Source organism: Trichechus manatus, unplaced genomic scaffold, assembly GCF_000243295.1.
Source record: "Trichechus manatus latirostris isolate Lorelei unplaced genomic scaffold, TriManLat1.0 scaffold00009, whole genome shotgun sequence".
Taxonomy (NCBI): domain Eukaryota; kingdom Metazoa; phylum Chordata; class Mammalia; order Sirenia; family Trichechidae; genus Trichechus; species Trichechus manatus.
In genome coordinates this window covers 20,020,858-20,046,214 of record NW_004443945.1, presented here as the reverse complement: position 1 = coordinate 20,046,214, position 25,357 = coordinate 20,020,858, and the positions used below count along the sequence as shown (strand labels likewise).

The window sequence follows — 25,357 nt, the reverse complement described above, 5'->3', positions numbered from 1 at the left end:
GTTTTTCTCCCCTTCTGTCAGGATCCATCTATTGTGGCCCTGATCAGCCATTAGTGATAGCGGGGCACCATCTAGTTCTTCTGGTCTCAGGATAGATGAGGTCATGGTGTTCTGGGTTATTTTTCATACACTGGTGATGGATTTGAATCTCTCCTTTGGTTGGTACCTCTGTGAGTTGGCCAGTCTGACCAGGAGTGCAGGTTATGATAAAGAACAAAGCCAAAAGACCCCAAACAGTTATTACTACAGCAATAGCTCTGAGTTAAACAGCCTACACAAAGAAAGATAACTGGCTAGAACAATATGTGTCAGAGTGATCTGAAGGTTTTGAAATGTTATTAAGGATGGGGATTACTACTTGATGTTGAATGCAATGAAGACCACCTCTTTTTTTCTCATTAAAATATTGTTGTTGTTAGTTGCTGCTGTGTCAATTCCGACTCATGGCAACCCCATATCAGAGTAGAACTGTGCTCCATAAGGTTTTTAGTGCTGTGACCTTTTGGAAGCAGACTGCCAGGACTTTCTTCTGAGCCGCCTCTGGGTGGGTTTGAACTGCCAACCTTTTGGCAATTAGTCAAATACGTAACAGTTTGCGCCACCCAGGAACCATCATTTAAATATTAGATAGGTCATAAATAACAGATATGGTTACGGATTCTACCTGCAAATGTATCTTAGTAGACACATGATTCAACTGCAGCAGAAATGCCACTCAAGTGTGGGGGCATTAGGGCTTCCTTTCCAGGCCCAGGTTTGCCTGCTTGTCTGTGTTGTGTGTCCACAGATTTAAACGTTGCAATCTAGATCTCTAATCACAACTGTCTTTTTACCTAGGAGAGCTTATGAAGCTTGGGATAATGACTTGGGGAGGGGGGAAGAGTATGTAGTGAGAGTATCACTAAGAGTTTGAATGTGTTTTGAGACTTGTGTTAAAAGTTAAAGCATATAAACCTACTTGATAAATTATAAGATCTATAGCTAATAAAGGCATAGAATATGAAATTTTTCTTCAGTTTCAATTCAAGTATAATAGGTTCTTACAGCTGAAGAAGATGTTACCATTCTATAGTTATATTTTTAAAAAATAGGTCCTAATTTTGAAATTTTTCCTTTTTTAAGTTTAAAAACGCCACCAGCCAAAGTCTTTTAGCTGTGGTATACACAATCACAGGAAGCTACTTATAAATGCTAATTTTAAAGCAACCCTTAATTTTCAAAGGATGATTAAGAGTAAAACAGGGCTAGATTTCAGAAAAGATGATTCACCATTCTCATTTAGAAATAGAAAGGTAAGATCTTGTTCTTGATGGGGAGGCTCATAAAAGATATCCTAGGAAAAAAGAATGTTCTCAGACCATTCTTTCAGGGCTGAGGTTGTAGGACTAAAGTGTTTACCTTAGTCAAGAGACACACACTACACACCACATGGAAAAATCAACCTATGCACGCTGTGGCCAAGTCACGTGCGTACATATTTATGTGACACTCCTGCCTAGGCAGCCAGGCTCTAATTAAGATCTAGCCGGTCGGATGATCGCTAGGGAGAGGGCCAGGGTGTGGGAAGCACTTCAAATTACATTCCATGAAAACATTAGGCTGTCAAAGCTTGGGAAGGCTCTGATTGTCCACAGAAATTGAGGTGGGGTAAAGGACTGAGACTAATGCTAGCACATGTCAGCATAAAATAGCTGCTGACACAAATTGAACATGTGCAATTTTTTAAAAAGGTGGTATCGAATAACAGGCCAACAGCCGTCCCTCTCGGCATTTTAGACCTCTTTCTTCTCTCCACTTTGGCTCTTTGTTGAGTCACTTCCATCAGGCAAAGTTCCATAGGATAAGCCATTTGAATCTGGTTGTATTTTATCCAACATTTGTTTCCCTGTGGAGATAATAATCATAAAAAATCTTTTGAGCTCTTACAGAAGATTAAGTCTTAATAATTTCCTCTCAATCTAGACCACATTTTATTTCTCCCTTTTCATACTATGTGGTAATGCTTTAAACTGAAGAGATAAATGTCAAGGAAGAAAAGGCCCCTGGAGCACCCTGTCCCCTGATATGGGATTATGTATTGTCCATATGACAGATTCTTTTCCTTCACCCCAGGATCTACTGTGCTGGGCAAGGAACACAGGCTGGGTCAGTCAGGAGAATAACAAGAAGCATCCATCCTTCTCAAAACCTTTCTCCTTAGTATTCTGTCTTCTTTTCTATGTTTAGTTTAACACATAAAACAAACATAGAAAAATAGCCTTTGATAGTGGCTTCTAAGGCTGTTACTGATCCTATGTGTGAGGCTTTGTGAAGTAAAAAACATACAGTTAAAAATAAGGAAACTTTACTTCCTACCGAAGAACCTCGAACAATATTTCAACACAAACCCTTGTTGTAAATGCCAGTTCTCACACTGAACACTCCTGGTTATAAGATGGCTCAAATAGGAAAGAAAGCACAGAATTCATTTCAAAGAGCTATATTTTCTCAGACTTATAGGTAAGGGTTTAAAGGTTTTTGCTTCAAGGCCTCAGTCCTAAGAGAATGGTGGAGGAGGCTGTGAGAACATCTCCACTCCTATTTGGAAACCTACATGTCAATTTAAGTCCCCAGCAAAGCTAGGGATTGTTGGGGGAGGGAAGGGAGGTGGGGACACAGTAGATGTTTCCTTTGTCCTGGACTTTGCTTCACTTGTCTAAATGAATAAAGCGAGTTATTTCTCAGTGAGAGTGAGAACTGGAAAGATGAGACATGTTAAATCAATCTGGATGAGTAAGGTAAGAAGGGAAGAGGCTACTCATGTTCTGTGGCTGTCATGAATGTCACTCTTGGCACCACAGTGCAGAAGCTACCTGTCTTCTCAGGAATGATGCTCTTCAGTAGCCTTACCTTTTATCCTTGGTTGTTCCTTCGGAGGCACTCCTTACTGCAAGGATTTGCTGCTCGTAGCCATTCCCCTCTCTACTCCCTACCCTTTTCCCATTGAAGGAAATCTCAAAATCACCCAAATCAACAAAACATGGTCAGTTCTCTTATATCCCCAGTGTCCCATGCAAACCCGACATTCAATAAATGACTATTAACATTTACAGCTAAAACATCATCTTTGGTTTCATCATTAAATGTAAGTTTTTTGAGGATGAAAAATATACCTTATAGTAATTTAATACCCAAAACAATACCAGCAGTGACTAATTTATAAGGATAAAATTTTCTATTACAAACAAAAGATTATACAATTTTACCAGGAATATTTCCAAAATCAATGTAAGACTGTTGCAGATGTTCCTTTTCTCGATTTCTTGTGACCAAAAACACTCCAAGGAATGACAGAAAACACCTGTAAGAGTAGAATCAATAAAGAACACAAGAACACTGAAACAGCCCATGGTATTGAATAACTGAGCTCCATAATCTACACAGTGACTTGAATTCCATTGGTTTTGTTCTTCCTGTTTCTCATGGTAAACTGCCTAGAATTTTATCTTAATTGCTATAGCCAATCATACGTGCACCCAGAACCAAGACTTGGGCAGCTTCCAATAAATCTCTGTCCCGGGTTTTTACCATCTGGAGGCTAATTCAGGCTCTAAGCCCTCTGGGCAGACACTCGGTCTCATTTTCTATCCATGCATGCCCAGATTCATTACTGACATGCAACACTAGTGAAAAAATAATTTATTATTTAATTTTCTAAGAAATTTAGTTGTCCTTGGCCATAAGAGTAGTCATAGTTTCCAGACCCTAGAAGTTTGGCCTCGCCCAAATATTTTATGAAATTGAATTTTCAGATAGATGGTTTCCTATACTGAAAATAGCCTGGCTCAAGTTTGCGTAACAACGATCATGCTGAATATCATATCAAGAAGCAGCTAAGCATTAATAGAATGCCAGCTGGAGCCAGTGGAAGCTTCTATATATTGGTGATATTCTGTCAAAGTTCTACTCTCTGTTTGCAAGCAATGCCGTAGAGCTGCCCACCAAATCACCAGAGCGGCCTCCAGCTGGGCACCCTGACACAAAAAAAGGATGTTATCAACCTGATATTATTAGGTCCAAAGCCTGGGAGCTGCCCTACTCTTGGCGTTTTATTCTGGGAGGTTCTAGAGGCATTCATGGTCCTCTGATCGGCTTGAAATCTAATCTAGGGGGTGTTAAGTTGAAAAATATGTTTTTTTTAGGAGTTCAGGAAACTGATGTTTCTTATATAATTCTCCAGTTTTCTATACTTCAGGTACAGTGCCAAAAATCCTATATAAAAGTAATAGAATTTCACATATCTTACCCCTTAGGCATTTACTCACCCAAAAAGATATATAAATACAGTGAGAAAAGCTGCACCAAGGAATTCCTGATAAAATATGATACCTATAATAGGAATAGAAGACAAAATTACTCTTAGAGTAATAATATTTATAATAAGTATGCTATGAGTGAGAACTGACCCAATGGTGATGGGTTTACCTGTTGTTTTTAAAAATTATATTAATGTATTAATTTTTCTAGATTTAATTACCCTTAAAATACATGTTCAGTAGTTTAGTTTTAAAAAATTTGTATGTCATACTTACATTTTCAATTATTCTGAAAAGAAAATAAATTTGTAGACCTCATATAAGTATCAGTAGGTCACTATAACTAACATAACTTCTGCAAATAGAAATTTCTTACAGGCCCAGGATTTGCCCCAGTGAAATATGCAAGTAAACAAAGCTCTAGTGGCCATTTTCCACCCACAGTTTTACAGCAGGAATCAGTAGGCCTGACCTGAGTGCCTGGGTGGACACTTCAGCTGCTGCTGCCTGTGCTGCCACCCTTGGCAATGCTGTGTGGCCTACTGGTCTGACCATGTGCCCACTTGGGCAGCAGAGGCTCTGAAGAACAGTCTAGCAACTGAAGGGCTACCACAGTTCTATTTCCCACTGCCAACCCTGTCTCCCATCTCCTTCTTCCTGTCTTCTTTCTGGGAGAAGGAAAATATGCATGTGTCATCTGCTCTGATGGGTTTTCTCCTCTACCTGTAGGTCTCAATGGTTGCTCTTTGTCTAAAGCCTTCATAGAGTTTTAATTAAATGCTATAGCTTTAAATTACATATTACCTGGAATTAATTTTGTGTGTGTGGTGTTAGCCTTGCCAGCTAGTCAACAAATAATTATCAAGAGTCTCTTATGTGCCAGTTGCTGTTCTAGGCGCAGGAGATACCATGATGAACAAGACAGAGTCCTGTCCTCAAGGAGCTCCTTATCTGGAGAATAAAGTTCTTACAGGAAGAAGCCATGTTCAATTTTAATGAGTATGTGTCAACTGAATGAAAGATTCTGAAGCATTTTTCCATGTTATTATGTCACACCTTGTAATCATCATTTTGATGTCTGCATGTTATTCTACTAAGCTGATGCACCATAATATTCATTTCTCTAGAGTATTTTAAATTGCTTCTGCATTTTTTTTTGCTATAGTAAAGTAGCAATGAACTTCTTTGTACATATTTTTCCCCCCTGTTTTAGGATTTGTTATTGTTGTTGCCGTTAGAATGGATTTCTAGAAGTGGAATTTCTGTTTCAAAGAGCAGAAACATTTTTAAGGCTCCTGATAAAAACTATGCAACTCAGTTCTAGGAGGGTGGTACCACGCGACCTGACCCCATGAGAGAGCCTACTGTAGTACGGCTGCCCAGTCAGAATTGGCTACTTAGTCAAAAGAAAAAAATAAGAACTTTACTAAGTTGGTGGGCAAAACATTGGTATCTTATTTAAAAAAAAAAAAAAGACTATTTCTTAGAGCAGTTTTAGTTTACAGAAAAATTGGGCAGAAAGTGCAGAGTTTCCATATGTCTCCTTTTTCCCTGCACACAGTTTCTCCTGTTATTAACATCTTGCATTCCTGTGGTACATTTGTTATAACTGATGAACCGATACTGATACATTATTATTAACAAAAAGTCCATAGTTTACTTTAGGGTTCACTTTTCATGTTGTGCAGTCCTACGGGTTTTGGTAAGTATATAATGTGATGTGTCCACCGTGACATTATCATACAGAATAGCTTCACTGCCCTATCATTTTTATTTTAAACTATACTTTTTGATGGAGGCAGAGAGAAGCTAGCCAAGAAGCTTCACCTATATTCCACATCAGGAACACTGGATTAACTGTTAACACTCAGAAAGTCCCAGCCTCCTTGACTCATTTATTACTCAGTGTGCTGAGTATTAAGACCCAGCCCTGCTGGTCCTCTGAGAAAGCTCTTTCTACTCGTGGGAACTACATTCTTTACACATCTTCATGCACATTAATATTAACTATTAGGCTCTATACAATGCCTCTAACTCTTTTTGACCTTGTTTTTTTCTTTTCCCCATAATTCTAGGGCACACAAATTCTCTATCTCTTCTTACCTTCTTTTATCAACACGCATAAAATGCTAAAATAAAATTAGATGTCTTAGTTATATAATCTTTTTCTTTAAGTGTAAAGTTCCATTTTGGGAAACAGAAAATGCACTAATTTTTCTAAAAAAATTGCTCACTGGCAGTCACACTGTTTCCCATGAAATAAAAAAATGTACCAGTTAGGAAACAGATAATCCCTAATTGCCCCCCAAAATATATTAACTTTGCATTGAGAAATGAACTCCTAAGATAAGAAGGTGGTAAACACATCAAATAAGCCAATAATATAGGGCATACCAATACCCAATTTAGAAATGATATATTTGAATCCACTGTATTTTAGTTTGGAACAAGTTTCAAATTTATACTTTTTGTTTTAACACCACTGTGTCTGTCGTATTAAGATATAATTATCCACAAAAATAAAAGCCTTGCAAGAGTAGAAAAATAGAGGCCAGAACAGGGGAGGCAATATTTTCTGTTCTCCTCATCTGCCTGGCCTTCCCTGGAACACTAAATTAATTTTTGGGCCCCACCCTCTGCTCAAGCTGGTAAGGGGCACGTAGGCAGGGTTAGTGGAATTGGGGATGTTTGGCCCCAAGACAAGACTCAAGAGGCCCATTACAGCTGCTTTGATTATCAAAAGGGGAGGCAAGCGGAAGACTCCAGAAAACAGAACTAAGACGAGCATCTTGCATTCACAGGGAAGCTAATTAAAATTATAAATATAAAATTTATATTTAAATAATATAAAAAAAAACACTTTCTAATAATTAGAGTTCTTCAAATAATCAGAGTGATCCAAAATGGGAATGAGCTCTCTCAGGAGGTAGTCAACACTGGGGTACACTCACACAAAGTAGAATAATCTCCCTTAGCGGAGGTTATGGAGGAAATTCAGGCACTGGATGGAGGCTAGGGTGATATGGACTATACAGTTCCTTATAACCCAAAGACTTGCTGATTTATGTTTGTGTGTGGGTGGAATCACCTATGTATAAAAAGCCAAAACTTACCTGCCATAATGGCACTGGTTGTAAAGAAAATATGGTTAACGGGCATCACCGTTGTCGTATTGTAGAGTTTCGTGGCTTGATTCAGGAACCTAAAGCAGAAGGCACTTACTAAATCTCTGGCTTTAAGAGACACTCAGCAAGAAGTTAACAATAACGTCAAGAAATGCATGTTCTTTAGCTAGAACTACAAAGAGAAATGAAGTGCAGTAAAAGGGCATTTCCAATCAGCAGTCATAGCTTATATGCATCTGATATATGAGATCAGATGTCGGGTTTTATGGTCTGTTTAAACCAACAGCAGTAACAATGAAAAGCAATTAATCATATTCCGAGGCCAAAGAAGTTTGAGTTGGAAGCGATTCAAGCTGCTGGACCAGTATCACACTGGGGCTGATTCATTAGGATAGACCCTAGAATCTGTTAAATATCATATCTGGGGAATAGCATAGCTATCCATTGACATGCCACGTGCCAAGAAAGAAGATGGAGAAGCAAAGGAATGTTTAATGTTTCAAAAGCAATGCTTGGTGCTCCAGCTGCAGAGCACATGTGGCGAGCTCAGCCGTCTCACTTACTTTGGCCACCAACGTGAATTCAGGTTCCCACAGCTGCACTGTCCCCGTGGGGGACTAGACATTTCTTTTTCTAAAGCAGTGGATTGCACTGACCTCATCTGGGTGCCTTAAAAAAGCACTAATGCTTAGGTCTTACCCCAGAGCAATTGACAAAAATACCTGTGGTCCCAGGCATGTGTCTGTGTGTGTATGGGTGCATGCATGCATGGGTATGTATACACACATATACGTGTATGGATATACATATGCATGTATATGTACATATGTATTTAGAAAAAAATCAATCACCTCAGGTAATTTTAATGGGTAGCCAGGGTCAAGAACCACAGCTCTGCAGTGTGAAGAATGCAAGGACCAAAACAAGGGTGATGGGAATGCACTTTCCCTTCAATTGTATCTGCCTTTTAAACTCAAAAAGCATAGTATAAAGATAATGCTGCTAATCACTAAATTCCAAAAGATACGGTAGCAGTCCTGATTAATTCAGAAGAAGAAAGAGACAAGAACCAAAATAGTAAGATTCAAGAATTAGAAACACATTAAGTCTTATAAGGGAATGACCAACAAAATGTCAACAAAACATTGGGTTTCTCCAGTAACGTTCCACAGACTTTGTACCAGGACCTATATCCAGCCCATAACAATTAGACTTTACTGGGTTCTGACTTCCCAGCTGGCACTGGGATGATGCTTTTGCATAGCATTCTGGGGTGATCAGAAAACTTTCTGTTCGACTCAAGACAGCCCAGCAGGCAAAGGCATGACAATGTGAAATGGAGGGGAAATGATCAGAGCAGATGGAGGTGGGGGGAAAGAAGAGCAAGAAATTAAAAATGTACCATGTCACCACTGTTAGGCCCCCAAGAGAAACATAAAACAGTCACTCTGCAATCCCATGGGTTCAAAGAGAATTCTGGCCAAAGACGCAAAACTCTGAAGAAAGGATTTCCCTCCCAGCCAAACGTCTGGTTTCGTCCATCTCTGGGCAATTAATGAGCATGAGCTAAGAAATGAAGGTGAAGGGTTCATGTATTTCCTATATTTAGAATGAAATCCTGGATGTGGACCTGCCCCTTTGATTTATTGCTAATGACAACCTGTGTACAGTGGATATTAATTACAAGCAGAAGAGCATCGGGAAAGTATCAAAGTGCATTTAGCTGGATTATGGCCGTACTTTAGAACTCACAAGACATGAAGGCAATGCTTAGCAAAAACGTATTATTGGATGCGAAGGACAAAGCGAGGCATGTTGGCCGAGGATAAGCTGTTGACCCCTCACCCTTAGAAATCAGTTGTAGCTAATTTTAATTATCATCTGAAGCTAATAAAGATTAATGCTCAGAGACACACAGGGATGTTGAAAGATTAGTGAGTATGTAGAAGCTAACTTACTTGACTTGGAAAACACAAGATGCTATCATGATGATGAACATAATATAGAAGATGGGATAAGTTAGTTGCGTTTTATCCGTCACAGAAAAAGTGATCATGCCTGAGACTGCTTTTACTGAAATAACAGTCAATGAAGCTGAAAAAGAAAAAAAATAAAATAAAATACATATTTGAGAGAGAATGACAAATAACTATCTTAAGTTAACATGGTAGAGTTAAATATGCCAATTGTGCTTTAAGAATGAACACTGTTGTGAGAGACGTGGGGTAGGATGCCACTTTAACCAGGCAGCAGCCCTGTTGCTCAGGCTCTGCTGGACTTTAAATACGCTTAAATCAGCTAAAGATCTGCTGTGTGACTGGGTGCTTTTTAGCTTTGGAGCAAGATGCTTAGCTTCTAGCCCTAACCGCTGAAAGGATGCTGCTGAGTTTATAATCACTAGTAGAGGAGAAAGGTGCAAATAATGAAGGAAGGAGGTAAGAAAAGTCAGATTGTTCATGTGACATTAATGGGAAAATAACTATTCAACTATACAGAAAAATGTTAAAGCCAAATAAATGAGAAGAGTGGAAAGTGAAAATCAATTCACTCCCTCAGTTTACTAAGAGTTGCATGAGCCCTAAGAGTTGCATGAGCCCTCTTTGTTATAAATGCCTAGAAGTGTCATTAAAAATACTGTTTTGACAAAGACACCGACAGGAAACAGAGCCAGAGCTGAGTATTCATTTCTCAGGATCAACCGTATAAACCTAAGATTTACATGAGCAATGGATGTTTTCTACACTAAAGCGGAACCTATACCTATGAGAGCAAATTTTTCATAGGTTTCAAGTAACAATTAAGAAAAAGCAACTTGATAAGGTTATATCAACATTAAAGCAATGGGGCATTTCCTGGTAATACTACATTTTGGTAGCAAGAAGATAGGGCTTTCTTTTTGACTTAGGTACCTTGAAGTTACTGGTGCATGTAATTCCATAATTTAGCTGAAACCCACAGAAACTTAAAAATAATTTTTACATGAAATCAAATAATTATAAGTCAAAGGCAATAAATATGAAATCGGCATCCTCCCTTTGTTGCTGTTGCTCTATTTGGTTATAACATTATCTCAGCTTTATCCCTGTTAGCTTTTGAAACGGTATTATTTCTCTTTTTATATATATATCAAAAAAGAATATGTTTAAAACAGATGGTGATGGCCAACCTGGAAGAACCTTCCATAATTTCCTTTTCCAAAACCTGAAAAATATATTTTAACTTGAAGGGTACCAGGGCAAACTTCCAAATTAGGCATTTTCTTTCAGTTAAAAGTCATAATTAACAGAGACCAGGTGGCAAATTCTAAAAGCAAGGCTCTCAAAGGAACGAAGAGGCCCTTACAGCTGGGCCCCGCTCCATCTTAAAATATCTTTTGACTTGATACTTTTACATATTTTCTACTGATTATGAAAATAGTTATATTTTAGCTGATCTAGGAATTTTAAATCTCTATAGAGATCGGTGTGTCACTGATGGTTTAAGTTTGTAAGGTTAGCTGTTGAGGGACATTTATTTCCTCCTAAACACTGCCTGAAATTAGAGCACAATGTGGTTATGGTCTCGTGGTCAGAACAGCCAGGTTTCCCAAAGGAATAATTAACAAAGAGAAGGAGTTGAACATATTGTTCCATTAGAGTCAAAACCTCAGAACTGCAAAGGAACTTAAGGGTCATCTAATTCAACCACCATCTGATGTTAAATTACACTTAAACACAATACAAAAACAAAACTAGAATTCTTTATGAAACAGCTAAACAAACTATCAGTTGCTCTAGTTAATTATTATATTTTCAAAGCATGTACAATTACCAGCTGATTAGTCACTATTTATCATAACTTTCCAAATTATTTCTAGGCTGGTGGAGTACTTATAAACTTTGGGGGGGAGGGGCAGGGGATGATGAGAATAGGTGGAAATATAAAATTGCATATGCAGTATCATTCCAATGTTGGATACATAAAAATAATAAGTACTTGTTATGCACAGAAAAAAACACTAGAAGAAACTACATCAATACATACTATCAATGGTTAATTTTAGGTACTGGGATTATGAATAATACTTAAACTCATTTTTTTAATGATAAAAGTATATGTGTTCACTTATGAAAAGTTAGAAAATGGAGAAAAGCATGGGAGAAAAATTAAAATCACATATAACCTTAACACTCAACCCCAAATCACTTTTACCATTTTGGTACCTTTCCGTTTAGTTATTTTTCTCTCTCTCAGTATGTATTATACCACAACATGTGACTCATACAGTATATACTACTTAGGAACCTACTTACTATTGCCTTTATGTATTTTCTATGCCATTATGTATTCTTCTAAAGCATAATTTTTATTGGCCTTTATATGAATGCATAATTTATTTTAACAACTCCCTGTTATTGGATTTTTAGATTACATCCAATATTTTTACTATTAAAAATGAGGCTGTGATGAGTATCTTTGTACTTACGTCTTTGTATGTCATTCTGCTTATTTCCTAGGAAAATCACCTAACGGGGAATTACTTTGTCAGTGGCCACTAGTTAAGCTTCTGAAATAAGTTGGCAAGCTGCCTTCCAGAAAGTCCAGTCACACTCCCATCAGTATTGTACGACAGTGCTTAATTACAGACTTTTATATTTCTCTTTGTATCTTTGTTTTCCTAATTCTCAACAATAAACATACATTACTTTCATCATTATAACAGCACCATTTTTTTCCTAACATATGCCAACCTGTTTTTGAAATTTAGCCTTCTCAGTTTATTCTAAGTTCTTCATCAATAACTCCTTCCAAACACTTCCTTAGATTGCCATTGATGTCTCCTTATTCGCCGGTTCTCGTCGAGTCGATTCTGACTCATAACGACCCTATAGGACAGAGTAGAACTGCCCCAGAGGGTTTCCAAGAAGTGGCTGGTGGATTCGAACTGCCGACCTTTTGGTTAGCAGCCGAGCTCTTAACCACAGCGCTACCAGAGCTCCTTATTAGGGACATAAATATCTTATTTATTAATTTTGCTTTGGCAACTGGCGTGTGTTAAGGATAGCGAAGGACTTCCTAGCTTTCTCAACTTCCTGATCAACTTGAAAGACCCTTCTGCGCACCTTCAGAAAGGAGATCAGAGGCACGGGCAAGGGAGACTTCTAATTGTCTTCCCTCACTTGAAGCCAGACTTCTTTCTTCCTGATTGCCCTCAACTTTCTATTTTCAAATTGTGGTAAAAAATACACATAACAAATTGTCATTTCAATATTTCTTACCATGTACAATTCAGTGACATCAATTATGTTCACCATGTTGTGCAACCATAACCTCTATCTGTTTCCAAATTGTTCCATCACCCCTAATAGAAGCTCAGTGACCGATAAGCAAAAACTCTCCCTTTTCCCCTCCTTTCTGCCTCTGGTAACCACTAATAAACTCTGGTCTCTATACATTTGCCTAATTAAGATATTTCATATAAGTGGGATCATATAATATTTGTCCTTTTGTGACTAAGTTATTTCACTCAGCATAATGTTTTCAAGGTTCCATGTTGTAGCATGTATCAGAACTTCATTCCTTTTTATGACTGAGTAATATTCCTTTGTGTATATATACCACATTGTTTATCCATTTATCTGCTGATGGACATTTAAGTTGTTTCTACCTTTTGGCCGTTGTGAATAGTGTTGCTATGAACATTGATGTAGAAGTGCTGCTGGCATTCCAGCTTTTAATTCTTTTGGGTATATACCTAGGAGTGGAATTGTTGGGTCATACAGTAATTCTACGTTTAACTTTTTGAGGAACTGCTCAACCGTTTTCCACAATGGCTGTACTATATTTTACAACCCCACCAGCAACGAATAAGGGTTCCGGTTTCTCCCCATCCTTGCCAACACTTGCTGTTTTCTGTTTTTCTGATCTTAGCTATACTAGTGGGGGTGAGGGGTGAAGTGGTATCTCATTGTGGTTTTGATTTGTATTTCCCTAATAACTAGTGACTCTGAGCATTTTTTCATGCGCTTGTTGGCCATTTGTATATTTTCTTTGGCAAATGTCTACTCAAGTCCTTTGGCCATTTTTTGATTGGGTTTTTTGTCTTGTTGTTAAATTGTAGGAGTTATTTATGTAGTCTAGATGTTAAACTCTTATCTGATATATGGTCCCCAAACATTTTCTCCCATTATGTAGTTTGTCCGTTCACTTGGTTGATAAAGTACTTTGATGCACAAAAACAAAAGTTTTTAATTTTGATGAAGTCCAATTTATCTATTTCGTCCTTTTTGCTCATGTTTTTGGTGTCATATCTAAGAATCTATTATCTGTTTTAGCTATCCATTCCTATTCAAAGACTTGAAACAAAACAGGAATACAGGGATACTTGTGTGTTAAAAAACATACTTTTCTTAAACCAGAAGCTGAAGAATCTCCAGTGGTGAAATACCAGAAACGTTCTCATTGCAGTAAGAAACGAGAAAAAGATGACTTCTCTTTACTTTATACTCTTCTGAGATGTTTGAGTATCTTACAATGATTGCTAATGACTTTTACAAGAAAGAAACTGACCATGAAAATCAGATAATAGATTCTTAGATATGACACCAAAAGCATGAGCAACAAAGGACAAAATAGATAAACCAGACTTCATCAAAATTAAAAACTTCAGCAGTTCGAATCCACCAGCCGTTCCTTGGAAACTCTATGGGGCAGTTCTACTCTGTCCTAAAGGGTTGCTATGAGTCGGAATTGACTTGATGGCAGTGGGTTTGGTTTTTTTTTTAATTATCTAAAACTAGATCCCAAAGTATTACCCCTATATTTTGTTCTAAGAATTTTACGGTTTTAGTTCTTACATTTAGTTTGTTGATCCATTTTGAGTTAATTTCATAAACAGTGTGAGGTATGGGTTCAGCTTTACTCTTTTGCATTTGGAAATCCAGTTGTCTCTATTTTCATTTTTATTTATATGTTTAATTTATCCTACAAACAATATTACAACAACAATAAAGTAAAGAAAAAAATCCACCTATATTCCCACCACCTTGCATTCATTTCCAGTTTTTGCCTCATAAATGCTTTTAATCACAATGAAGGTAGGTAATATTTTGTGTGTGGTTTTTTCTCGTTTAACATAACACCATAAATCTTTTTCAAAGCTGCTACGTAATTTTCATAGTCAGTTTGTTTCCTGTAAAAGTCATCAGCAATCATTGTAAGACACTCAAACATCTCAGAAGAGTATAAAGTAAAGAGAAGTCATCTTTTTCTCGTTTCTTACTGCAATGAGAACGTTTCTGGTACTTCACCATTGGAGATTCTTCAGCTTTTGGTTTAAAAAAAGTATGTTTTTTTAACACACAAGTATCCCATCCCTGTATTCCTATTTTGCTTCAAGTCTTTGAGTAGGAATGGATATTAAATTTTAAAATGTCTCTTCAGTATCTATTGAGATAATTACATGATATTTCTCCTCTGAGTTGTTAACATGATGAACCATACTAATGGATTTCTTAAAGAACTATCTTTTTATTCTCATAATTAATTAGCTAGTTAATTAATTCAAATGTTTATTGTGTACTCAATATGTCCAGTTCTAGAAAAGTCTATGTAATGTAAATAAAACAGACATTGTCTGTGCTCTCATGGGATTAATCTGGAGGAAGATAAGTTTATAACAATATGTAAATATACAGGTAGAATATGCAATCACAAATTGCTATAAATGTTGCAAAGAAAAAGAACTGGTTACATTAAGACCACTAGGCCATGATGTATTATTCACTCTGGATTCTATTTGTTAATATTTTATTTAGTGTTTTAATTTCAGTACTCAGTGGTGAAATTAGTTCACAGTGTTCTTTATTTGTGCCATATTTTTCAGCTATGGCATCAGTAATATACTGAGTATGTAAAAAAAAAAAATTGTAAGCTTTTTTTCTTATGTCCTCACATAGTTTAAACAATATTGGAATAATCTGTTCCTTAAAGATTTGCAGACTTTATCTTTGAAATTGTCTAGGCCTGACTTGTTTTTAGGATGTAGCTTTTAACAAGTTCCTCTATTTCCTTCTTAGTCATTTTAAAAAATAAGCAATTTATTTAACTTTTTATACTTATCTGCATAATATATGTCTGAGCTCTAATTTTGGGTATTTGTGCTTTTTCCTTATGCAGCATCTTTTATTAGTTCTCTTTTAAGAACTGATTATTGGATTTATTGCTTTTCTATTTCCTATTTCATTAATTTTTGCCTTTATCTTTATTAATACCTTCTTTCTGCTTTCCTCGGCTTCATTTGAGAGTTTTGGTTTTTCCTATTTCTTCATTTGAGTGCTTAATTGACTTACATTTAAAGCAATGAATTTTCTTCTGAATACAGTATTAGTCATAAACTATAGGTTTTAATATTAAGTGTTTTCATAATAATTTTTAAAATATGGGCTACAATGAAACCTTGGTGACTATTTTGGCTTAGTGCACTTTAAAGAGATAGTGTTAAAATTTCCAGGTAGTGGGGGTTTATGGGTTTCTATTTTTGTTATTATTTTCCGATTTTATTTCACTGTGATCTGAGAATGTGGTCTGTACTATTTCAACTTTCTGGAATTTATCAAGGATTTCTTTGTGGCCAGGTATATGATTAACTTCTGTAAATGCTACACAAGCACTTGAAAGAAGGTCTATTTGCTGTTTTCTGTATTTGGAGTTCAGTATTAGCTTTACCAGATCAAAGAAGTATTCAGATCCCCCATCTTGACGTATTTTTCTGTCTGCTTATCTTCCATGAGCTCAGAGAAGTCTCCTATTCCCCTTTCATTTGTTAACTTAGTTTTGTATTTTCTGCAGATTTTCTGTTACGTATTAGGTGTGACCTAATATGTAACAGAATACGATGCTCTTGTGGGTTGTACCCTTTTATCAGTATAAATTACAACATTTTGTCTCATTTAATGTTTTCTGCCTTGATTTTAATGTAGAGAGTAATATCGTAACCTCCTGCTTTCTTTTACTTTCAACCTAAGCTACCTTGCTTTAGATGAGTTCTATGGTTGTTGCCAAAATTTTCATGACCAGCAAGGGTACCGGCCAGTCAGAACCGTGCTGGCCCTCCTTTCTGTCCACCACTGCAACAGGTTCACGTGGGCCCCCAGCATTAATAAAACCCACGGCCGACAAGTCGGTTCCAACTTACAGGACTGTCGGACAGAGTAGAACTGCCCCATAGGGTCTCCAAGGCTGTAATCTTTATGGAAGCAGCTGCCACATCTTTCTTCCACGGAGTGGCTAGTAGGTTCAAACTGCCGACCTTTCAGTTAGCAGCCGAGTGCTTACCACTTCATTAATACCTAGTTGTTAATCAGGGCAGACCCGGGGGGTCGGAGGGCAGGGCATTGGGAAAGGAGACATTCAGGGGGCTTGGGCAGCAGCAGTTTCAATAACTCTCACTAGCTGCTGGCTGAATCCAATTTGAGAATCTTCCTTTTTTTGCTGGGTAAACTTACTCCATTTACATTTATGATCATAACTGATAGATATGATCTTAATTCAGCTATCTAAAATTTCCTTTATTTCCTATCCTTTTGTATATAATGTACATTTTCTGCCTTTAGGGTTTGCTTTGTTCTCTCTATCTGGTTATTTGGAATGAAAAAACATAAACTTCCTTTCCTGTTCTGTTGATCATCAGCATTCCTGAGCATGTATAGTGTAAATTTGTTTCTCTAAGTAATTATCCCAAATGAAAACTTTCTGATACTAAAGAGAAAACTAGATGAGATGAGAAATAAAAATCCCAGCACCCCATTAATGGCAGCCTGCCCCAATGGTACAAGTACAATCTACAAAATAATAGGAAGCAACATATAATGTATGGATCATCTTATAGGCAAAGAAGAGGCAAAGGAAGAATTATTAATAAACTAAAAAAAAAAAAAGAGAATTTCCCAAGTGATTTAAAGAGGTGTCTTTGTATTGGTATATATGAATGTGTGTGGATGTGTGTGTGGGTGAGAGAAAGCGAGGAAGAGAGAGAGAGAGACAAAGAGAGACAAGGAGAGAGAGAGAATACATTAATATGTATATAGCAGTCATATCTAAGCATCAGTTTTTCAACTCTTCCAAGGTGCCTCTGGAATAAAAGGAAATGAGTGGGTGAACAATGAGTGAAAGAAATGTGGTATTTAAGAAAAGTATACTGCTTATATTAGCCATATTTTAAATTGTTTTAAAAATGTAAAGAGGCTATTTCTTACTAATTCCTGACACAAAAGTTACAATTGGGTTCATTAGTTTGTTCTTCCTTTAATATTTTTCAGTTATTTACTAAGAAAAAAAAAAAACTCTCAAACTGTCAGAATGCAAATAAAGATTAGTAAGAAGCAATGTCTTTAAATATATTTTAAAAAGATCAATTAGAGAAAGACATGTGAAACAATTTGCGTAATTGAAGACTCAGTTTCTTTGCTGCAAATCAGAGTTAAAACATGGAAACAATGAGAAAGAAATAGAATGCTTAAGTATTTTTCTTCAAAACTCTTTTTATGACTTAGCATGGCTAGATTAAAGAATAAGAAAACAAAATATGTTCTTACCTAGAAGTGCCACCAGGGTTAGCAGAATCACAATATGCTTCATTCCTTTTCTTTTATGGAAATATAGGAGAGTGCAGAAAGTTAATATTTCTAAAATCTAGAAATGAAAAAGAGTTAAGTATAAATTATTTTATACAAAGGTTTTTAGATGCCACACTTCTTGATACTGCAACAGCTTTCATATGCTAGTTTAGGGTGACTGAGGCTCACACCAGCAGTTGCCATTGAGTTGACTCTGACTTACGGTAACTCCATGTGTGTCAGAAGTGTCAGAGTAGAACTGTGTGCCACAGGGTTTTCAATGACTGATTTTTCAGAAGTAGATCACTAGGTCTTTCTTCTGAGGCACCTCTGGGTGGACTTGAACCTCCAACCTTTTGGTTAGCAGCTATAACCAGTGGGTGCGAGTAGTTAACACGCTCAGCTGCTAACCAAAAGTTTGGAGGTTTGAGTCTACCCAGAAGTGCCTTGGAAGAAAAGCCTGGTGATCTACTTCTGGAAAATCAGCCACTGAAACCCTATGGAGCACAGTTCTACTCTGACACGCATGGAGTCACCATGAGTCGGAGTCAACTCAACAGCAACTAGTCTGGAGGTTCCTAAGAAGGAATATAAATGTCTGAGCACAATAGAGCCTCAGCCATCCAGACCCAGAGCTCTATACCATCTATACACCAGTAATGCCCGAGTCTAGGTCTCCAGTCCTGACCTCCCTGCAATTCCAGTCTTGTTTATCCAACTATCTACTAGATATTTTCACATGCATGTTTAATAGACCTATCACAGTATTGGGTATCACTTAACTCTTGATTTCCTATCTTCCCAACATTTTCCTCCTGGGGCCCTTACCCACTAGGTAAATGGCACCACTATCCACCCTGTTGCACAAGCTACAGATTACTCCCTTCCCCTCCCTCGCTGCCATCATCTCTCTGGATTATGCAATAGCTTCTAATTCTTCTCTTTGATTTTTCTCTTGCTTCTCTACAATCCATTTATTGAGCAGCCAGAGGAATTGGTTTAAAAATACAATTTGATAATGAAGTATCCCATGCATAGAGATGAATATATATGGTATACATAAAAGGTATTTATAGTAATATGTTAAGAACTCAAGTGCCCTGTACCTCTATTAAGAAATAGAACCTACTGATACCTTTGAAGTCTCCTGTGTGCCCTTCCCAATTATACTCCCCTCCTCCTACTGCCTCCACAGGAACTACAGCACTGAATTTTGTGTTTATCACTCACTTTCTTTATCACATTTTTATGTATCCCCAAACAATACCCTGTTTATTTTTGCACTTGTTTGGACTTTATACAAGTCAAACCATACTTGCTTTTATTGCTTGCTTTTTCACTCTGCATTCTGTCTAGGAGATTCATCCCTGATGATATATGTATTAACAATATAAATTAGATCCAGTCTTTTCCTTTGCATATTAAAACCTCCTATAGTTTCCCATCACATTTAGAGTAAAATCCAAATGCTCCCCCTGGATTACAAAGGCCCTGCTGACTTCTCAGACCTCATCTTGTAAGCTTGCCCCTGGATGGTCCACTCTGTGCCAATCACAATGCCCTTTATTGTGTTTTTAATTACGTAAAATACAGGCAGTCCCCGGGTTGCCAATGTCTGACTGACAGACAACTCTTACTTAAGAAGGAACAGCCATAATGAGTTAAATACAATGGTTTGTAGACGAACACACACGCACTACTTTGTGACACTCATGAAAACATTGTTCGGTTTGGTATTGTTTCTTAATTGTTTCTAAACTGTTGTTGTTAAGTGCCATCAAGTTGGTTCCATAACAATCTTGCATACAACAGAACGAAACACTGCCTGGTCCTGCACCAACCTTACAATCGTTGCGATGCCTGGGCCCATCATTTGTAGCCACTGTGTCAATCCATCTCACTGAGGATCTTCCTCTTTTTCACTGACCCTCTACTTTACAAAGCATGATGCCCTTCACCAGGGACTGGTCCCTCTCAATAACACTTCCAAAGTCTGTGAGACGAAGTCTTATCATCCTTGCTTCTAAGGAACATCTGGCTATAGTTCTTCCAAGACAGATTTGTTTGTTCTTCTGGCAGTACACGGTATATTCAATATTCTTTGCCAACACCATAATTCAAAGGCATCAATTCTTCTTTGGTGTTCCTTATTCATTGTCCAGCTTTCACATGCATATAAAGCGATTGAAAATATCATGGCTTGGGTCAGGTGCACCTTAGTCCTTAAGATGACATTTTTGCTTTTTTTAATACTTTAAAGAGGTGTTCTGCAGCAGATTTGCCTAATGCAATGCGTTGCTTGATTTCTTGACTGTTGCTTCCATGGGCATTGATTGCGGATCCAAGTAAAATGAAATCCTTGACAACTTCAATATTTTCTCCATTTACCATGTTGCTTATTGGTCTAGTTCTGAGGATTTTTATTTTATGTTGAGGTGCAATCCATACTGAAGGCTGTAGTCTTTGATCTTCACCAGTATGTGCTTCAAGTCGTCTTCACTTTCAGCAAGCAAGGGTGTGTCATCTGGATATGGTAGGTTGCTAATGACTCTTCCTCCAATCCTGATGCCACGTTCTTCTTCATATAGTCCAGCTTCTTAGATTTGCTCAGCACACAAACTGAATGAGTATGGTAAGAGGATACAACTCTGATGCACACCTTTCCTGATTTTAAACCATGCAGTATCCCCTTGTTCTGTTCAAATCACTGCCTCTTGATCTATGTACAGGTTCCTCATGAGCACAACTAAGTGTTCCAGAATTCCCACTCTTTACAATGTTGTTTATAATTTGTTATGATCCACATAGTTGAATACCTTGCATAGTCAATAAAACACAGGTAAACATCTTTCTGGTATCCTCTGCTATCAGCCAAGATCCAGCTAACATCAGCAATGATATCCCTTGTTCCATGTCCTCTTTGGAATCTGGCTTGAATTTCTGGCAGTTCCCTATTGATATACTGCTGCAACTGTTTTTGAATTATTTTCCAAAAAATTTTACTTGTGTGTGATATTAATAACATTGTTTGATAATTTCCACATTCTGTTGGATCACCTTTCTTTGGAATGGGCACAAATATGGATCTTTTCCAGTCGGTTGACCAGGTAGCTGTCTTCCAAATTTCTTGGCATAGACAAGTGAGCACCTCTGACATCTGTTTGTTGAAACATCTCAGTTGGTATTTTGTCAATTCCTGGAGCCTTGTTTTCGCCAATGTCTTCAGTGCAGCTTGGACTTCTTCCTTCAATACCATCAGTTCTTGATCATATGCTACCTCCTGAAATGAACATCCACCAATTCTTTTTGGTAGAGTGACTGTGTATTCCTTCCATCTTCTTTTGATGCTTCCTGCATCGTCCAATATTTTGCCCACAGAATCCTTCAATATCGCAACTCGAGGCTTGAATTTTTTCTGACCTCTTCAGTTCTTTCAGCTTGAGAAATACTGAGAGTGTTCTTCTCTCTTGGTTTTCTAACTCCCGGTCTTTGCACATTTCAGTATAATACTTCACTTTGTCTTCTCAAGCTGCTCACTGAAATCTTCTGTTCAGCTATTTTACTTCGTTTCTTCCATTGGTTTTAGCTACTGTATGCTTAAAAGCAAGTTTCAGAGTCTCTTCTGACATTCATTTTGGTGTTTTCTTTCTTTCCTGTCTTTTAAATAACCTTTTGCTTTCTTCGTGTATGATGTCCTTGATGTCATCCCACAACTCGTCTGGTCATTAGTGTTTAATGTCTCAAAAGTATTCTCGACATGGTCTCTAAATTCAGGTGGGATATACTTAAGGCCATATTTTGGCCCTCGTGGACTTGTTTTGATTTTCTTCAGCTCCAACTTGAATCTGAATATGAGCAATTGATGGTGTGTTCTACAGTCGGCCCCTGGCCTTGTTCTGACTGATGATATTGAGCTTCTCTATTGTCTTTTATTTACATAGAAGGGTAAAATATATACTGTATACTAAGACAAACATTTGACTAAGTGATGCTAAATAAGAATCATATGTATCTGTTCCAATTTACCTACAAATTTGAGTTAAAGACAGACTTAGGACTGGATCTCATTTGTAACCTGGGGACTACCTGTATATAAAACAAAAAATTTGCCATTTAAACCATTTTGAAGTGCACAATTCACTGACATTAATTACATTCACCATATTATGCAACCATCGCCACTATCTATTTCCAAAACTTTTTCATTGCCCCCCTTCAAAAAACTCTGTAAGCAATAACTCACCATTCCTCCCTCCACCCAGCCTCTTAAAAAAAGAAAAATCAAACTAGTAGCCGTCGAGTTGATTCCGACTCATAGTGACTCTATAGGAGAGAGTAGAACTGCCCAATAGGGTTTCTAAGGAGCAGCTGCTGGATCTGAACGCTGACCTTTCAGTTAAGAACTTTGGCTACCATTACAGCTACTATGGTAGCCATGGCTCTTAACCATTGCACCACCAGGGCTCCTAGTAACTACTAATCTGCTTTCTGTTTCTACACATTTGCCTACTCTAGATATTTCATATAAAAGGTATCATACAATATTTGTCCTTTTGTGTCTGGCTTATTTCACTCAGCATAATGGTTTTAAGGGTAATCAAAATTTCACTTCCCTTTATGGCTGAATAATATTCCATTGCATGGATATACCACATTTTGTGTATCGATTCATTTGTTGATGGACACTTGGGTTGTTTTATCTTTTGGCTCCTGGGTATAATGATGCAATCAACATTGATGTACATGACAATGGCTTTGTAATCAGTTCTTTGCAGTCCTTTAATTGTTCCTGCCTCTGGGTCTGTGCACTAGCTGGTCACTCTGCCTGAAATGCTCTTTCCCTGATCTTTGCAAAATGACTCCTTCAAGTCACTTGCCTCTCAGCTGAAATGTCAACTTCTCTGAGAGATGTTCCCTGATGACTCTGATCTAAAAGAACCAGCCAGTCATCCTATCACATCCCCAATTTCAGTTCACCGTAGAGTGTTTTATCATCATCTGGTATATTCCCTATAATGTTTTATGTGTTTCTTGTCTGTCTCCTCCTCTCTGTGAGAGCAGGCACCTTATCTGTCTATTCACTGCCCTATCTCCAGTGCCTGACACACAGGAGTACACTCAGTTAGAATTTATGGAATTATCATATTTTTACACAAATAACATGTAGACCTTCTGTGTTTGTTTGCTGCTGTGCCCTCCCTCTGTGAGGTAATTTCTTAAGTGTGCTATGCTAATTGTTTTTACAGCAACATGTGGAAGGGGACTGGCATAGTGGCACTAGTGAGGGTGCCTCACAGAGGGAGGGTGCAGCCAGCAAACAAACACAGAAGGCACACATTATTTGTGTAAAAATATGGCAACGAGTAAACTGCACCTTATATTTATTATGACTCACAACTCCCTCCAACCCAGGTGTCTAATAAGTAAGTGTTCAGTAAACATTAATTGACTGAATGTCTAAAATTTTCCTGCCCTTAAGAAAAATCTAGTGTAAATTTTGAGTTCTCAGCTTTATTTTTGTTTTAACTTTTTTTCTGAAGCCCTTAGCATAACCTAAAACCAAGTTATTATTCTTTCAGAAGAGACTATCCCTACACTGAAATCATAATAGGAAGGATGACTTTCCTGACACTAACCCATTGCTGTTGAGTCAATTCCGACTCATAGTGACCCCACAGGACAGAGTAGAACTACCTCATAGGGTTTTCAAGGAGTGGCTAGTGGATTCGAACTCATGACCTTTTGATTAACAAATGAACTCTTAACTACTGTGCCACAAGGGCTCCTTACTTCCTGACGTTAGGCAAGTAAAAGTACTACCATTAAGTTTTTATTAAAAATCACTAGAGCTGCAGATTTTACTACTTCTAGCACTGAATTTTACTTACAGAGCCCCTTCTCCATCAATTTAAATCTGTGCTGTTTCACTGTTTTTGTTTGTTTTTCCTTTTCAGCCTCTACAGGAGGCCCAGGTCTGCAGTAGGACTCATTTAAAAACCCTTTCATCTAATATAGAGGATTAAATCATCCCTTAGTTTTTTCTCCTCCTGAGTAAACTAAACCAATTATTTTAACTTTCCCTTATAGGGCTGATCTGCCAAATCTTTAATCTAATCACATTGTACTACAAAAGCTATTAACTCCTAACTCCTTGCCTTCCCTAAAGCTTCCATCAAAACACGGGGTGTCCCAACCTTTGTACAACTCTTCAGTCATTAGTAGAAATAACCCTCTCAGCTTGTTCTGGAAATATCAATATTAAAGAAGTTGTGACTTTTGCAGGTTTCTGTAGCCAGGAAGACGCTGCGTTGCTGACTGCTATCTCAAAGGTCAGAAAACCAGCACTTACTGTAAGCTTACCTCATGCCTGCACTGTTCCCGGGGCTTTACTTGTACTAACTCACTGAACCCCTCACAACAACCTTAGGAGGTAGGTGCTATCGTCCCCATTTTGTCGTTGTTGGCTGCTGTTGAGCCAGCCCCCAGCTCACGGGGACTCCATGCACAGCACCATCCCCACAGGGTTTTCAAGGGCTGATTTTCACAAGTAGATCACCAGGTCTTTCTTCCTAGTTCATCTTAATCTAGACGCTCCACTGAGACCTATTTAGCATCATGGCAGCGCGCAAGCCTCCACTGACAGACAGGTGGTGGCTGTGCACGAGGTGCACTGGCTGAGAACAGAACCCAGTTCTCGCTCATGGAAGGCGAGAATTCTACCACTGAACCACCATTGCCCCTCCCCCCCATTATCCCCATTTACAGATGCGGAAACTGAGGCACACGGAGATTAAATGATGCAGCTCTGATAGCTCAGCTGCTAACAGAATGGTTGGAGGTCCAAACCTACCAGCTACTCTGTGGGAGAAAACACCTGGTGATCTGCCCTTGTAAAGATAAAAAAATAAAAAAAAAACTGTTGCTGTCAAGTCAACTCCGACTCAAAATACAGCCTACAAAACCCTATGAGGCAGTTCTACTCTGTCCTATAGGGTCGCTATGGGTTGGCACCTAACAACAACAAAGATGCTCTAATCCCAGGAACCTGCGAATGTGTTACCTTGCAAGGCAAAAGGGACTTTGCAAATGTGATTAAGGTTATGGACCTTGAGGTGGGGAGATTATCCTGGGTTATCTGGGTGGGCCCAATGTAATCACAAGTCCTTAAAAGCAGGAAACCTTTCCAGCTGTGGTCAGAGAGAGACGCAACAAAAGACCTAAGCCAAGGAATGCTGGCTGCCCCTAAAAGCTGAAAAAAGCATGAAAATGGATTCTCCCCTAGAGCCTTCAGCAAGAAACTCAGTCCTGTTGTTATTGTTAGGTGCCGTCGAGAGGGCCCCTA

General features: G+C 37.9%; 1 protein-coding gene across 2 annotated transcripts in view; it reads right to left on the bottom strand.

Moving 5' to 3' along the window:
* Positions 1–1,091: 1,091 nt before the first annotated feature.
* Positions 1,092–25,357, bottom strand: part of NIPAL2 (NIPA like domain containing 2) — an 88,403-nt gene continuing 64,137 nt past the window's right edge. The window contains exons 6-11 of one of the 2 annotated variants that reach the window (XM_004370744.3): positions 17,995–18,091; positions 9,379–9,514; positions 7,409–7,497; positions 4,305–4,368; positions 3,246–3,340; positions 1,092–1,885 (exon numbers count right to left, since the gene is read on the bottom strand). In XM_004370744.3, coding sequence (XP_004370801.1) covers positions 1,773–1,885; positions 3,246–3,340; positions 4,305–4,368; positions 7,409–7,497; positions 9,379–9,514; positions 17,995–18,091 — 594 coding nt within the window. In that variant the 3' untranslated portion in view covers positions 1,092–1,772. The remainder of the gene's footprint in view (positions 1,886–3,245; positions 3,341–4,304; positions 4,369–7,408; positions 7,498–9,378; positions 9,515–17,994; positions 18,092–25,357) is intronic. The other variant, XM_023725871.1, reaches the window with a different exon arrangement.